This window comes from Danio aesculapii, chromosome 13 (genome assembly GCF_903798145.1).
Source record: "Danio aesculapii chromosome 13, fDanAes4.1, whole genome shotgun sequence".
Lineage (NCBI taxonomy): Eukaryota > Metazoa > Chordata > Actinopteri > Cypriniformes > Danionidae > Danio > Danio aesculapii.
Window position 1 is genome coordinate 884,991 of NC_079447.1, and position 14,708 is coordinate 899,698.

General features: G+C 37.1%; 1 protein-coding gene across 1 annotated transcript in view; it reads right to left on the reverse strand.

The window, feature by feature from the left end:
- LOC130240003 (cilia- and flagella-associated protein 46) overlaps positions 1–14,708 on the reverse strand; it is a 172,699-nt gene that overhangs the window by 19,942 nt on the left and 138,049 nt on the right. The window contains 2 exon segments of the mRNA XM_056471418.1: positions 742–821; positions 13,227–13,379. Coding sequence (XP_056327393.1) covers positions 742–821; positions 13,227–13,379 — 233 coding nt within the window.

The following is a 14,708-nucleotide window of genomic DNA, read 5'->3' on the forward strand; positions in this document are numbered from 1 at the left end:
CAGAGAAACAGACACACACAAACACACACAGGCACACACAAACGCACAGAGAAACATACACACACAAAAAAAACACAAAACATAGACACAAAACGAAACATACACACACAGATAAAAAACACAAAAATGTATGAGGAACACACAAACACACACAAAGAGAAACAAACACACACATAAAGAACACAAACAAGCAAACAAACAAAAACACAAAATCACACACAGGTACACACAAACACACACAACGGGAAACACACACACACACACATAAACACAAACAAACACAAAACACACAGAGGAACACACAAACACACACAAAGAGAAACACACACACACATAAACAAACACACAATTACACACAAGCAGAAACACAAACACACACACACAAACACACACACATATTTACATACACGCACACATACACAAACACACAAACAAACACAAAACACACAATCACACACAGGAACACACACAAAGAGAAACAAACACACACACACACACACACATACATACACATACACACACACACACACACGAAAGGTCACTTTACTTTGGGTCAACACAGAAGGTTCGTCCACAGGGAAAACACATCTTATAATTGTACGTTTGAAATGCAGGAATGACTGAAGTGTGTGTGTGTGTGTGTGTGTGTGTGTGTGTGTGTGTGTGTGTGTGTGTGTGTGTGTGTGTGTGTGTGTGTGTGTGTGTGTGTATCAGTGGCTGCCAGATTGTCAGAAAACACACCGCTTTGATGCTGCGGCTCTGATCGCTTCTCCCCTTGACCACTCGCACACCTTTGGCCTCCTTTTTATGCTCACTTTCAACTGCGGGAGAGAGAAAACACAACTTATTAGGAGAGGAAATGAGAGTCTGAGAGAAACACTGAGGAAAACAAGCCACACACACACACACACACGCAAAGGCCAGCCACAGTTAATATCCACCTGTCTGATGGTCGTCTGTACTTCAATGATGCAAAGCTAATGCACACACACACACACACACCTCAGACACTTTATCATCATTTCAGTTTGACCGTAAACACAATTATAGAAATACACCGACAGCAAACTTCACTTTCAAATGCAAAACATTCACTCATTCATTTCTCTTCAACTTAGTCCCTTTATTAGGGATCACTACAACGGAATGAACTGCCAACTTATCCAGCACATACGCAGCAGATCCCCTTCCAGCTGCAACCCAACACTGGGAAACACCCATGCACTCATTCACACACTAATACACTATGGCCAATTTAGTTCATCAATTCCCCTATAGCGCATGAGTTTGGACTGTGGGGGAAACTGGAGCACCCGGAGGAAACCCACACCAACACGGGGAGAACATGCAAACTCCACACAGAAACACCAACTGACCCAGCCGGGACTCAAACCAGCGACCTTCTTGCTGTGAGGCGATCGTGCTCCCCACATATACACGGCTTTACATTGACTTTTTTGATCACCAGCCACTGTTGCTAGTAGTTTTCCAACTTTACTAGCCACTCACCATTTTCACTAGCCACAATTTTGTCATAGGGAAAATATATCTAAGATGCATAAATGTGCATGCTAAAGTTTTGAGTGATGTCCACAGGCCTCCTCATTCACCTTTATTGTGTGTTGTATATGAGCTTGCTCAATGAGCTTGAGCAAATGGGCTGTGGTTTCATAGTGTCGCATTGTTTTTCACATGACTTTTCAGGGCTCAACACTGAGGATTTACCTAACTGTTCTCTGGCCACACCAAACTAATTATTTTCTTGCCTTTTCTTTTTAAATAATGTGTAAAAACAAGCAAAATATAGCTGAAACTAAACTGACATCTTAAAAAAACAATTTAGATTTAAAGAAATTAATTATTCTCATGTACCTAAAACTTCACACAGTAGCCTAGTCTGTCCAGGCTAAACGTCTCAGGTCTGCAGGTAACTACAGATAAATGAAGAGTTAATCTCATATTAAAGCAATGTTTTTGGTAAGGATGACAATTAAAGCAGATTAACAATAATAACTATGAGCAAAATAAAGCAGGTGAAAAACATTCTGTGTGTGATAATTAAAGGATGATCCCGCGCACACGGTTAACGTTAGACCCAGTAATAATCTGTTCAAAGAATGGTTAAAGTGAAAGCGGCAACCGCTGCTGCTTACAAAAAAAATCTCACGATTTCGATTCCAGGCACGGTTGTTGCTTCATGCAACGAAACAGGAGTGCGCACGCTTTTTAAAAACACGCACGCATTACATCGGCTGTGCGCACGACATTAAAGCCCTCATCAGAGAGTGAGAAGCGGTGTGATCATGCTCTCATTCATTATTCACCTGCTTTCTTTTGCTCTTCTTTCGCAGTTATTTTTATCAGTCGTACTGCTTCTCAATTCGAAGGTCACATTTGCACGGATATTGACAAACGACCATAACCTGACATTCTAATTGACGTGCCAGCTCTGGCAATTATTTTCTACCAGCCAAAGTGGCTAGTGGGAGTGGCTGTCTAACCCGCCACAGCTGAAATCTACCTGCAGGTGTAAATGTCAAGCCCTGTATATGTGTGCATATATATATATATATATATATATATATATATATATATATATATATATACATACATACATGCACAGTTGAAGACAGAATTATTCGCCCCCCTGCTTATTTTTTTCCTCAATTTCTGTTTAACGGAGAGCAGATTTCTTCAGCACATAATAGTTTTAATAACTCATCTCTAATAACTGATTTATTTTCTCTTTGTCATGATGACAGTAAATAATATAAGACTAGATATTCTTCAAGACATTTCTATACAGCTTAAAATGACATTTAAAGGCTTAACTAGGGTAATTAGGTTAACTGGGCAGGTTAGGGGAATTAGGCATATGTCATATTTTTGGCAGTAAACACAACTATTTGATATTCATATTAATGAATAATGCAAGAAATCAGCAGGAAATATGTGCTTTCCAAAGCAAACAGTTGAACACTAATGACAGGAGAAATGAAAAGATGCGTACACAATACACAATATTGTAAAAATTAGCTGAAAGTGTGTTCTGTGAGTACAGAAATGAGGAAGAAAGGAAGAAAACAGCTCAAATATACATTATCCCTGTGCCAATTATAGAAAAATGAACAAAAAACAAACTTTGCAGGGTGAGTATTAGTATAATGTTGAATTTCCTCAATGTACTCAGTAATTTATTCAATGTCTTGTGCAAAATATGCTGTAAAATAACAAATAGCTCCTTTAGTAAATGCTGCCTGACTCTGTGTCTTTCTGACATAATGCTAAAATATGAATGTTGAAATTATGCTAATGGCCGTCCCACATGATAATGTGTCTTTTGATCCACATGAGTGTGTGTGTGCTGATATTATACACTGAAAAATGACTACAGATGGAACAAAATACAGTACAGTATATTTGCATATGGCATTTTAGTGCTGAGGTGCGAAGAAGAGGGAAATTATTATTAACTGGAAAGAAAAAAGATAAACGCGAAAGGTTGAAGTTAACATTCCCATTTAACATGTTCTGCACATATAATAACTCATTTACTGAAGGTCAGAAACTTTTAATGAAACATTTTCATCTTTAACTTCATAATGGTGAAACTGCTATTGTGTGTCAGAGGTCAGAGGACATTGTATGTCATTTAAAAAGTCTAATCTTTTTTATTATTATTGGATTTTATTTTCCTTTTAACCACTAGAGGGCACAAGATTCGCCACATCATTTTCTCAGAAAGGCATTGAATCATGTCATTACTCTTTTCCCATTAATTTGCAAAATCTTTAGAATTTACCTGTAGGACATTTCTTATGTGTCAACTCCGTTACCGTCAGCTCCATTACGTCAACTCTGTTGCTGTCAACTCTACTTTAGTCAGCTCTATTACTCTCAACTCTGTTATCAGCAACTCTGTTACTCTCAACTTTGTCACTCTCAACTCTGTTACTGTCAACTCTATTGTTTTTAACTCCTTTATCGTCAACTTTTTTACCGTCAACTCTGTCACTCAAGTTTAAGAAAAAGTTATTAAAAACTATGTGTATTTACTGTAAATTAATCAGTTGTAAATCATTCAAATTCAAGGAAAATAAATGTAAAATGCATGAAATTAACCCTCAACTCTGCAATGAGTGACATAATTATACAGAAAGTACATACACCAAATTAATAAAAATGTTTGTAGTATGATGCTCTTGAATTGTTAAAGCCACCGATAAAGCAATAAATCTGAGGGTGGCCTAATACTCTGGCACAGAATTGTGTAAGTGAACAGAGGACATTTACTGTAGTGTTTCAGCACTGTAACAGTAAGAATGAAGTGCATTTTAAGCCCCAGACACTGGTGTGAATAACCTTGCCTAGAGATACCAGCGCTGGACTGGAGTCACTGGGGATCAGTCCACTTCTCTATCACTGACCCACATCTGAAGACCCACTTACACACGGCCTGATTATTCTGTGTTTGGGCTCATTTTCAGCCTTGTTTCTCCTTTGGACATCTGATATCAGTCTGAGATGTTCAGTGTGTGCTTTTTTGTCTGTCAGATGATGAATGTGTCCAATGAGATCCATTATTAGATCCACATTAACCTCTAAACCCCTGTACTGTTGCCCCTACTTTTTGAACAATATGGCATGTCAATTTAAATGACTGCTAATATTCAACACTTTAGTTAAATAAAAGTTAAATAAAAACAAATGTTGTATGCTTTTATATTTATGAAAATAATAAAACAATAATTGTACATATTATATTACAAAAAATATGCATTTTAGAAATCCTATTTTAGCCTCAAACTGACAGAAAATCAAAGCAAAATATCTGAACATATTAACCTCCAACCTTTGAAAATTATATCCTAAAAAATAAGCTTTCAGTAAGATTTTGTTTGGCTGCAGTACCGGACATGACCACCAGGTCACATCCAGTTTCCATTGGTGACTATATAAGGGTGCCCCCTTTGTTTTGAGAAATACAAACCATATTTTTTCAGACTTTTGATAATTTTTGTTAAGCAGACAACACATTCTATAGTAGTATGTAAAGTTTGGTGGTATTTGATTTGAAAAAAAACATCAAAAACCTGTTTTACATGTAGATTGCTGTAGCAAAGTAATGCTTTATGACTACAGATGAGTATCCAAGTGAATCAATAACTGTTGCTCAGTAATATCAATCAGAAATGAGTAAACATATTTGGAAACTACAACATTTGAACATCCGAAAATGATATATAGTTTGTTATGGTTGCTTTATGTTTTGACTACAATATATTTAAAAATGTAACCATAAATGGTCACGCAGGTTGTAGGGTGATAGTAAATGAGTTTTTAATTACTTTTTAATTTACTTTTGTTTAATTTTATTACTCTTAATGCGTAACAAAATACAAAATACAGCAGTAAAATATCTATTCAGGATCCAGTGATGTAGTTTATAATTTTTTGATTAGGATTTAACAACAACAATAATAATAATAATATTAATAATAATTCTGATTTAGTAAAAAGGTATTCAAATACTTTAATTACAACAATTCTTGCATACAAAATGACAGAGACAAAACAAATTTTTTTCAGTCATCTGCTCTGTCTGCTGTCATCTAGTATCAAACAAAACTGTCGGTGTCTATATTTTTTTTCTAGGTGGTACATATGAACATAACCAGACAAACAGTCATTTGTAATACTTTCAGCAGCTTGTTCTGTAATGTTTTTTCTTTTAAATGAAACTGAGATTTTGTATTTATACCACTGTATGGAGGTGTGGCGAGACTTCAAAGTTGGGTAGGTGGAAATTATACAAAAAAATTACATTACACCTCCTTTCCCCTAGAATAAAATAACTCTGGCAGAGATGATGAGAGAGTCAAATTGGAAACAAACACAATTTTTTCAAGAACAGTTATAAACTTCTGAATGGGGGAAAATGAGCCAAAACAAACTCACAAAAGTTTAAAAAGTAAAAAAAAAATACATAATTTAGTTTGAAACTACACAAGTTCTTCGGTTTCGTTTTAAGTGTCTCAGGACTTTAAATCTGCACCTGCAAATATCCACAGAAAACACTGCAGATTGTTGAGTCTGTCATTAAATCTATTTATTTACTTACAGTTGAAAGCAAAATTATTTGCTCTCCAGTGAAATTTTAAATATTTAATAGGTGATGTCTAATTTTTGTTCAACTCATTTTAATCATAATAGTTTTAGTAACTCATTTCTAATCACTGATTTATTTTCTCTTTGTCATGATGACAGTAAATAATATTTGACTAGATATTCTTCAAGATACTAGTATTCAGGTTAAAGTGACATTTAAAGGCTTAACTAGGTTAATTAGGTTAACTAGGCAAGTCACTGGAAAATAGTGGCTTGTTCTGTAGACATTTGATAAAATACAATACCTGACAAAAGTCTTGTGGCCTATTCAAGTTTTAGCAACTCAAGTAATAACTTAACTTCTAGTTGATGATTTGGTATCAGAAGTGGCTTATATGAAAGGTAAATCACAGTAAAATATGATCATGCCTTGATTTTGGATGATTTCATTAGGACAGCAAGCTCTGACTCTGCTTAGACTAAAGTCTGGTCACTGAACCTTCAATAATGTCCAGTATAGAATATGTGGTCATGCTGCAGTGGAAACAGAATGAATATTGTGTCTGACTCCATCATGAGCTTGGAGGACTGCATCCATACATCTCTGACATGACTCAAATCACTGATTAATAAAGTCATCTGGAATGGCAAAGAAAGCCTTCTTGCAGGACTCCCAGAGTTCATCAAGATTCTTTGGATTCATCTTCAACGCCTCCTCCATCTTACATGCTCAATAATGTTGATGTCTGGTGACTGGGCTGGCCAATCCTGGAGCAGCTTGACCTTCTTTACTTTCAGGAGCTTTGATGTGGAGGCTGAAGTATGAGAAGGAGCGCTATCTTGCTGGAGAATTTGCCCTCTCCTGTGGTTTGTAATGTAATGAGCAGCACAAATGTCTTGAATATCAGGCTGTTGATGTTGATCATCCACTCTGCAGATCTCTCATTGATTTCTGTGAGAATCTTGTCTCCATCTGGGTTCCAGTAGGTCTTCTGCAGTATTGGTGATGATTGGGATGCAGGACAGATGATTCAGCAGAGAAATCAACCTTCTGACACTTTTACAAATGATCAACTAAAAGTCAAATTATTATGTGTTGCTCTTACAACTGGGATCCACACAATATTCCATAAAACTCTATATACAGGCCATTAGCTAAGATTTGTTTGCACTGCAACTGATGATCATCATTAAAAATGGCAAACTGTCTTTCTTCCCAACAAGGAAAAAACACCAACATCCAATGCATGATTATATGCTGTCATGACTTTGCAATAAAAATGTGACAATAATGAAAGTCAATCGGGAAAAAAAGGGGGAGTCAATTTGCCCAGAGTGTATTATTGAGCTGTTAAAGACTTTTAAAAGCATTCTCCCAAAATGTGTCAAAATAAGATTTGTCAGCAAAAATCATCCCATTTGCTGAAACACAGAGAAAGATGACATCAAATTAAGGATGACATCAAATAAAGCCAAGAGTGGATGAAAACGACCCAACAGCATGCAATGGTTAATAGTCTCCAAACTATCCTCATTCACATTTACATTTACATTTAGTCATTTAGCAGACGCTATTATCCAAAGCGACTTACAAATGAGGACAAGGAAGCAGTTTACACAACTATAAGAGCAGCAGTGAACAAGTGTTATAGACAAGTTTCAGGTGTGTAAAAGTCTAAGAGCAAAACATTAGTAATGTAAGGTTTTTTTTGAGAGAGTACAGTTAGTGGTACAGCCAGAGAGGCAGTTACAGATTAGGAAGGAAAGTGGAGACTAAACAGTTGAGTTTTTAGCCGTTTCTTGAAGACAGCAAGTGACTCTGATGTTCTGATGTAGTTAGGGAGTTCATTCCACCATCTGGGCAGATTGAATGCGAGAGTTCGGGAAAGTGACTTCTTCCCTCTTAGGGATGGAACAACGAGGCGACGTTCATTCACAGAACGCAAGTTTCATCAACTTAATCAGCTCTTTTAGTGAAGCCGAAGTGAATCAAAACTCATCCAGAGGTGTTTCCGGAGGAACTAAGATCAGTTTATCCTCATCCACAAAACACACGCTAATATGACTCTTCTAACAGCAAGCGCTCTGTCAGGATTTACAGCTGCTAATCCCTTTAAGATTCAGATGTGCAGTGCATTTGGGACATGTTTTAAAAATGTTTAATTTATTCATTCATTTTAAACTGAAGCTCGGCGTCTGCATGTAAATTGCCAAATTAAACTCTAAATGCTCGCAGGATTAGAGGAGAGCGAGCTTTAGGGTGAGAGAGGGTGACGCACAGGCCGTTTTTCTGCGTCCCAATTCGCATACTACGTTCAATTCAATTCAATTCCCCTTTATTTGTATAGCGCTTTTACAATGTAGATTGTGTCAAAGCAGTTTCACATAGAAGATCATAGTAAACTGGAACAGTGTCAGTTCAGTTTGTAGTGTTTAAGTTCAGTTCAGTTCAGTTTAGCTCAGTTCAGTGTGGTTTAATAATCACTACTGAGAGTCCAAATATTGAAGAGCAAATCCATCGATGCGCAGCTCTACAGATCCTGAACCATGCAAGCCAGTGGCGACAGCGGAGAGGAAAAAAACTTTACCAATGGTGAAGGTGAAGAAAAAACCTAGAGAGAAACCAGGCTCAGATGGGCACGACCATTTCTCCACTGGCCAAAAGTTTTGTACAGAGCTGTAGTCCAAGTCCTAAAAGTATGAAAGGAGTGTGCAAGCTTTGGGACACACTACATACTCATTAATGGACTGTTTTGTTGATTAGTTACAAGCCCTGTCAATCATCTCCACACATGTAATGTAATGTGTTTTATAAAGTGCTTCAAAATCACGAGGGGGGGGGGGGGGGGGGGGGGTTTCTCCACTCCACCACCAGTGTGCAGGTCCACTTGGATGATGCTCCAGCAGCCACAGGACAACTGCGCCAGTGCGCTCGCCACACACCAGCTATAGGTGGATTGGAGACGGTGATAGAGCCCATTCAGTGGATGGGGATGATTGGGAGGCCATGATGAAGTTAATTCATCATTAATTCATTAATAATTTTATTGGTGATTCTAAATATGAAATGTATTCATAAGCTTGGCTAACAGTTTTGGAGAATTTGATGTTTCCCCATTCAGACAGAATGCCTGAGCATACTGCCCGAGAGGCGTTTCAAAGATGGCCACTGAGTGAAATAACTTTCCTTGAAGGGACTTTTGTCAAAGTCCCTTTTAGGTAAGTCATTTCACCCAGCAGCCATCTTTAAAGCTCCTCTCGTCAGTATGATTGGGTCTTCTGTTAAAAATCTGTTGCTTATGATTAACTTCGTCAAGGTCAACTTTATTTATATAGCACCTTAAAACAACATGAATGTTGACCAAAGTGCTTCACAAACATGGTAACAATAATAAACAATTCATATCATATCTGAAATCACCTCCCAGTGTTGGTGTGGGTTTCCTCCAGGTGCTCCGGTTTCTCCCACAAGTCCAAAGACATGTGCTATAGGGGAATTGGGTAAGCTAAATTGGTCGTAGTGTATGAGTGTGAATGAGTGTGTATGGGTGATAGGTGCTGTTGTTTTCCAGTGATAGGTTGCAGCTGGAAGGGCATCCGCTGCATAAAACATATGCTGGATAAGTTGGTGGTTCATTCCGCTGTGGCAACTCCGGATTAATAAAGGGACTAAGCCGAAAAGAAAATGAATGAATGAATGAATATCTGGAATCGCCAATAAAGGTAAACGTCAATTGTCTCTTAAAGGGCACCTAGTTTACCCCTTTATTAAGATGTAATATTAATATTATGGTTCTTCTGACTGTGCCAGTTTAGGTTCAGTTCAAAACACAGTTCAGATTTGTTTATTATAATGTGTTAAAGTGTTATTTTGGGGACGTGTACTCAACTCGCTGTTTTAGGGGTGTGTTGCTTCACATGAAAATTAGTTTCCAATTCCCGCCCAACTTAACAAGAGCTCCCCTGCTTTGTGTATGGCAACAGACAGGCAGACAGAGAGAAGCAACATGAGTGAGAGGACCAGCATTCAGCCGTACATGTACGAGTCGGACACAGACCAAGCAGAGAGTACACAATCATTTATGTCTTTGTACAGTTTTACAGCCAACTGTGTGCTAGTTTAAAGTTCCCAGCTTGTACACCGAAACTAATAACCACACACACTGAATTAACTTTGACTGAGGCTATAACTAAAGGGCATCATACACCGGATGCGCCGCTCAGAGCCACGACATAGCACACCAGACGCGCACATTCGCATGTTATTTAAAATGAAACTATTCAGATGGCGCCATGGACAGCCACTGACTTGCGGTGCCGGTGTGTGCACCCTGATTGACACCTATGCTTAGAATTCTAAAATGCATGGCGCTGAGCGTTGCCGAGCAGCGCTTCTGGTATGTGACCTGCTTAAGACAAATTCGTTATTTACATTGGAAGGTCGTGCACGTAAGGCAACTTGCTCGCTTTTTCCAGCTGCACCTAGTTAAGATGACAAGGAGCTTCTGTGACCGCGGGAAATGCAAACGGCTGAAGTTTAAGGAAGATGCAATGAAAAGTACACATTCAAACCCACATAAAGTTACAAACAATGGCGCCGATGAGAGCGATCATGTGGTGAATGTTGATCTTGTGTTGAGCCCAATGAGCCTGACATCTAAAAATAGAGCAAGCGTGTTTCTTTGGTGACATCGCTTTGACTCACACGCGGAAAATGGCAGACGTGAAACACCAAACTGAGGATATGGTAATGCACACCTGTCAATCAATATTGGTGAGCAGGAGGACTGCACTCCTACATCAAGTTGCGGTCGATCTCAAAACCGCTCCAATTGGTCCACCGTTTTTATGATGTTAAATTGAAAAAAAGGACTGGATGTGTTTAAATCAACCCAATATGGCGCTCTATACACTATACCTACACACATGTCTATCCAAACAGCTTGAAAAGCAGACTTTTCACCATAGCTACCCTTTAAGTTTCATTTCTAAAAGTTTGAATCAAACAAAATCTGAAACAAAGTGATTTCAGGTTTCCCAAGCTAATGCACACTGGAATGAACGAGACGAAACACAAACCTCATTTACGGCTGTGTTATAAACAATAGCCCTCTGAATAATGCCTCGACTACTCAAAATAAAAGTCACTTTGTCAGATTGCAGAGTTGAATACGGTCCCATAATGTAATTCATTCATTCATTTTCCTTCGGCTTAGTCCCTTATTCATCAGGGGTCGCCACAGCAGAATAAACCGCCACCTTATTCAGCATATGTTTTACACAGGGGATGCCCTTCCAGCTGCAACCCAGTGCTGGGAAACACCCATGCACACTCATTCACACACGCTACTGCCAATTTAGTTGATCAATTCCACTATAGCGCATCTGTTTGGACTGTGGGAGAAACCGGAGCACCCGGAGGAAACCCACACCAAAACTGGGAGAACATGCAAACTCCACACAGAAACTTCAACTGACCGAGCCGGGACTCGAACCAGCGACCTTCTTGCTGCAAAGCCACAGTGATAATGAAATTCATAACTGTAAATATGCATGTAAATACAGTGTAAAATAATTGTTGTATATGTAATATAATGCAGAAACCACAACAGAAAATCTCACCTTTGACCTTTCAGCCAAACAAAATGTTCAAACTCACTGGTAAATCAAGACAAGCGTGTTTTTTGTGTGACTGTGAATGTGATGAGCTTCAATTACTTATCAGTTACTTACTCATTACTTCAAGCCTTCCTGCATCTGCTAATTAACAAGTAAGTGAGATTTAATCGGACGCGCTGTGTCAGATTTATCCTGATTAGCAGCCTCCTCATGCTGACATGTTTGATTGATGACTGGAGTCAATGGACATGTTTGTATTATATGCACAGATTTTTATAGTAAAAGTCTGTTTGGGTCTCTTTAATTCACAAACACGTCCCACTTCTGAACACTAGCTGGGTTTCCATCAGCCTGTGTTAATGTGTATTTTGAATTATTGCATGAGAAACAAGTAATAAAAAAGCCCAATTTCTAAAATCTTTTATTTTATTATTCTAATAAAAATCACTTCACGTTTTGTGTAAAAGTGTGTGTGAATAATGACAGATGGAAACACAAGAAAGAAACTTGTAGCGAACATCACAGCCATGTGACTCTATGCTTGTCTTGTTTACTGTCGTAAACTTGTTTCTGTGTGGAGTTTGCATGTTCTCCCCGTGTTGGTGTGGGTTTCCCCTGGGTGCTCAAGTTTCCCCCACAGTCCAAACACATGCGCTATAGGGGAACTGATGAGCTAAATTGGCCGTAGAATGAGTGTGTATGGAACTGTACTGGAACAGTTGGTAATTCTTTCCACTGTGGTGAATGAATGATTATCTATCTATCTGTCTGTCTGTCCGTCCGTCCGTCCGTCCGTCCGTCCTTCCATCCATCCACCTATCTATCTATATCTGTTTGTCCGTCCGTCTATCTCTCTATCTATCTATCTATCTATCTATCTATCTATCTATCTATCTATCTATCTATCTATCTATCTATCTATCTATCTATCTATCTATCTATCTATCTATCTATCTATCTATCTACTGTATCTATCTATCTATCTGTCCGTCCGTCCGTCCGTCCATCCATCTATATCTTATAATATCTTAGATTATTTATTTTATCTTGGTCATGATGACAGCACATAATATTAGATATTAGATATTCTTGAAGTGTTCAGCTTAAAGTGACATTTAAAGGCTTAACTAGGGTATTTAGGGTAAAGTTAGGGTATTTAGGCAAGTCATTGTATAACAGTGATTTGTTCTGTAGACAATTGGAAAAAATAGATGCCTTATAGGGGCTAATAATTTTGATCTTAGCAATTTCTATTTCTATTTTAAGCATTTCTATTTGTAATTACAAACTAAAAGACACTTAAAGGTGCATCTCAGAGCACTTTACACAGATTTTTCTAGAGTAAGCCATTTTCAGAAAAAGACTTAGAAGAAAAGATAATAGGAAATATACAGAGAAATGTTTCTGGCTCTGTTTAACTGCACTTGGGAAATGTTTTAAGTAAAAATTGAACAGCTGTATATTCAGCAGTAAAGCAGTATTAAAGGGTGTAATCTCACCGCTGTCCTCTGTGTGCAGACGTGAATGAAGAATCTGCAGTGAGAAATCTCTGGATACGGAGCTGACGCCGTTCATCTGAAATACACTCAATGCTTCTAATGGAAACTCCAGCAGCGGGCGGTCAGCGAGGATCACCACACACTCAGACACATCTGCAGAACACACACATCACAATTACACACGCTCAAAATCACTACAGTATAAGTCATGCATTAAACTTAATGATGTGTTCAGAGAGTGAATCTGAAAGTCACATAGATTTCGACTTTATTCTCGTAACATTCCAACTTCATAACATTTTGACTTTATTCTCAAAACATTTTGCATTTATTCTTGTAACATTTCGACTTCGGCAAATTTAAACTTTATTTTCATAACATTAACTTTATTCTCATAACATTTCACCTTTTTTTTCAAAACATTTAGATTTTATTCCTGTAACATTTCGTCTTTATTCTCGAAACATTTCGACTTCATACAATTTCAACTTTACTCTTGTGACATTTCGACTTTATTCTCGAAACATTTCGACTTTGTAAAATCTTGACTTTATTCTTGTGACATTTCAACTATTCTCAAAACATTTCGTCCTTATCCTTGTAACATTTTGACTTCGTAAAAATTTCTATTTCATTCTCATAACCTATCAACTTTATTCTCAAAACATTTTATTGTTATTTTTAAAACATTTAGTCTTTATTCTCATAACATTTCACTTTGTAAAATTTCGACTTTATTCTCATAACATTTTTATTTTATTCTCAAAACTTTTCGACTTTGTAAAATTTCGACTTTATTGTTGTGACATTTTGACTTTATTCTCGTAACATTTTGACTATTCTTGAAACATTTTGTTTTTATTCTCATAACATTTTGACCATAAAATTTCAACTATTCTCGTAACATTTCAACTTCATAACATTTCGACTTTATTTTCATAACATTTGGACTTTATTGTCGTAACATTGCGCCTTTATTCTTGTAATATTTTGACTTCGTGAAATTTATTCTCATAACATTTCAACTTTATTCTCAAAACATTTAATCTTTATTTTTTAAATGTTTTGTCTTTATTTTTATAACACTTCGACTTTGTAAAATTGTGACTTTATTCTCATAACAGTTTATCTTTATTCTCGAAACATTACGATTTTATTCTCAAAATATTTTGTCTTTATTCTCATAACATTTTGACTTCATAAAATTTCGACTTTATTCTCATAACATTTCAACATCATAACATTTTGACTTTACTCTTGAAACAATTCGACGTCGCAAAATTACAACTTTCTTTCATAACATTTCAATTTTATTCTCATAACATTTCGTCTTTATTCTTATAACATTTCGACTTTATTCTCAAAACATTTCATCTTTACTTTCAAAACATTTCGTCTTTATTCTCGTAACATGTTGACTTTGTAAAATTTCAACTTTATTCTTTTGACATTTTGACTTTATTCTCGAAATATTTTGTCTTC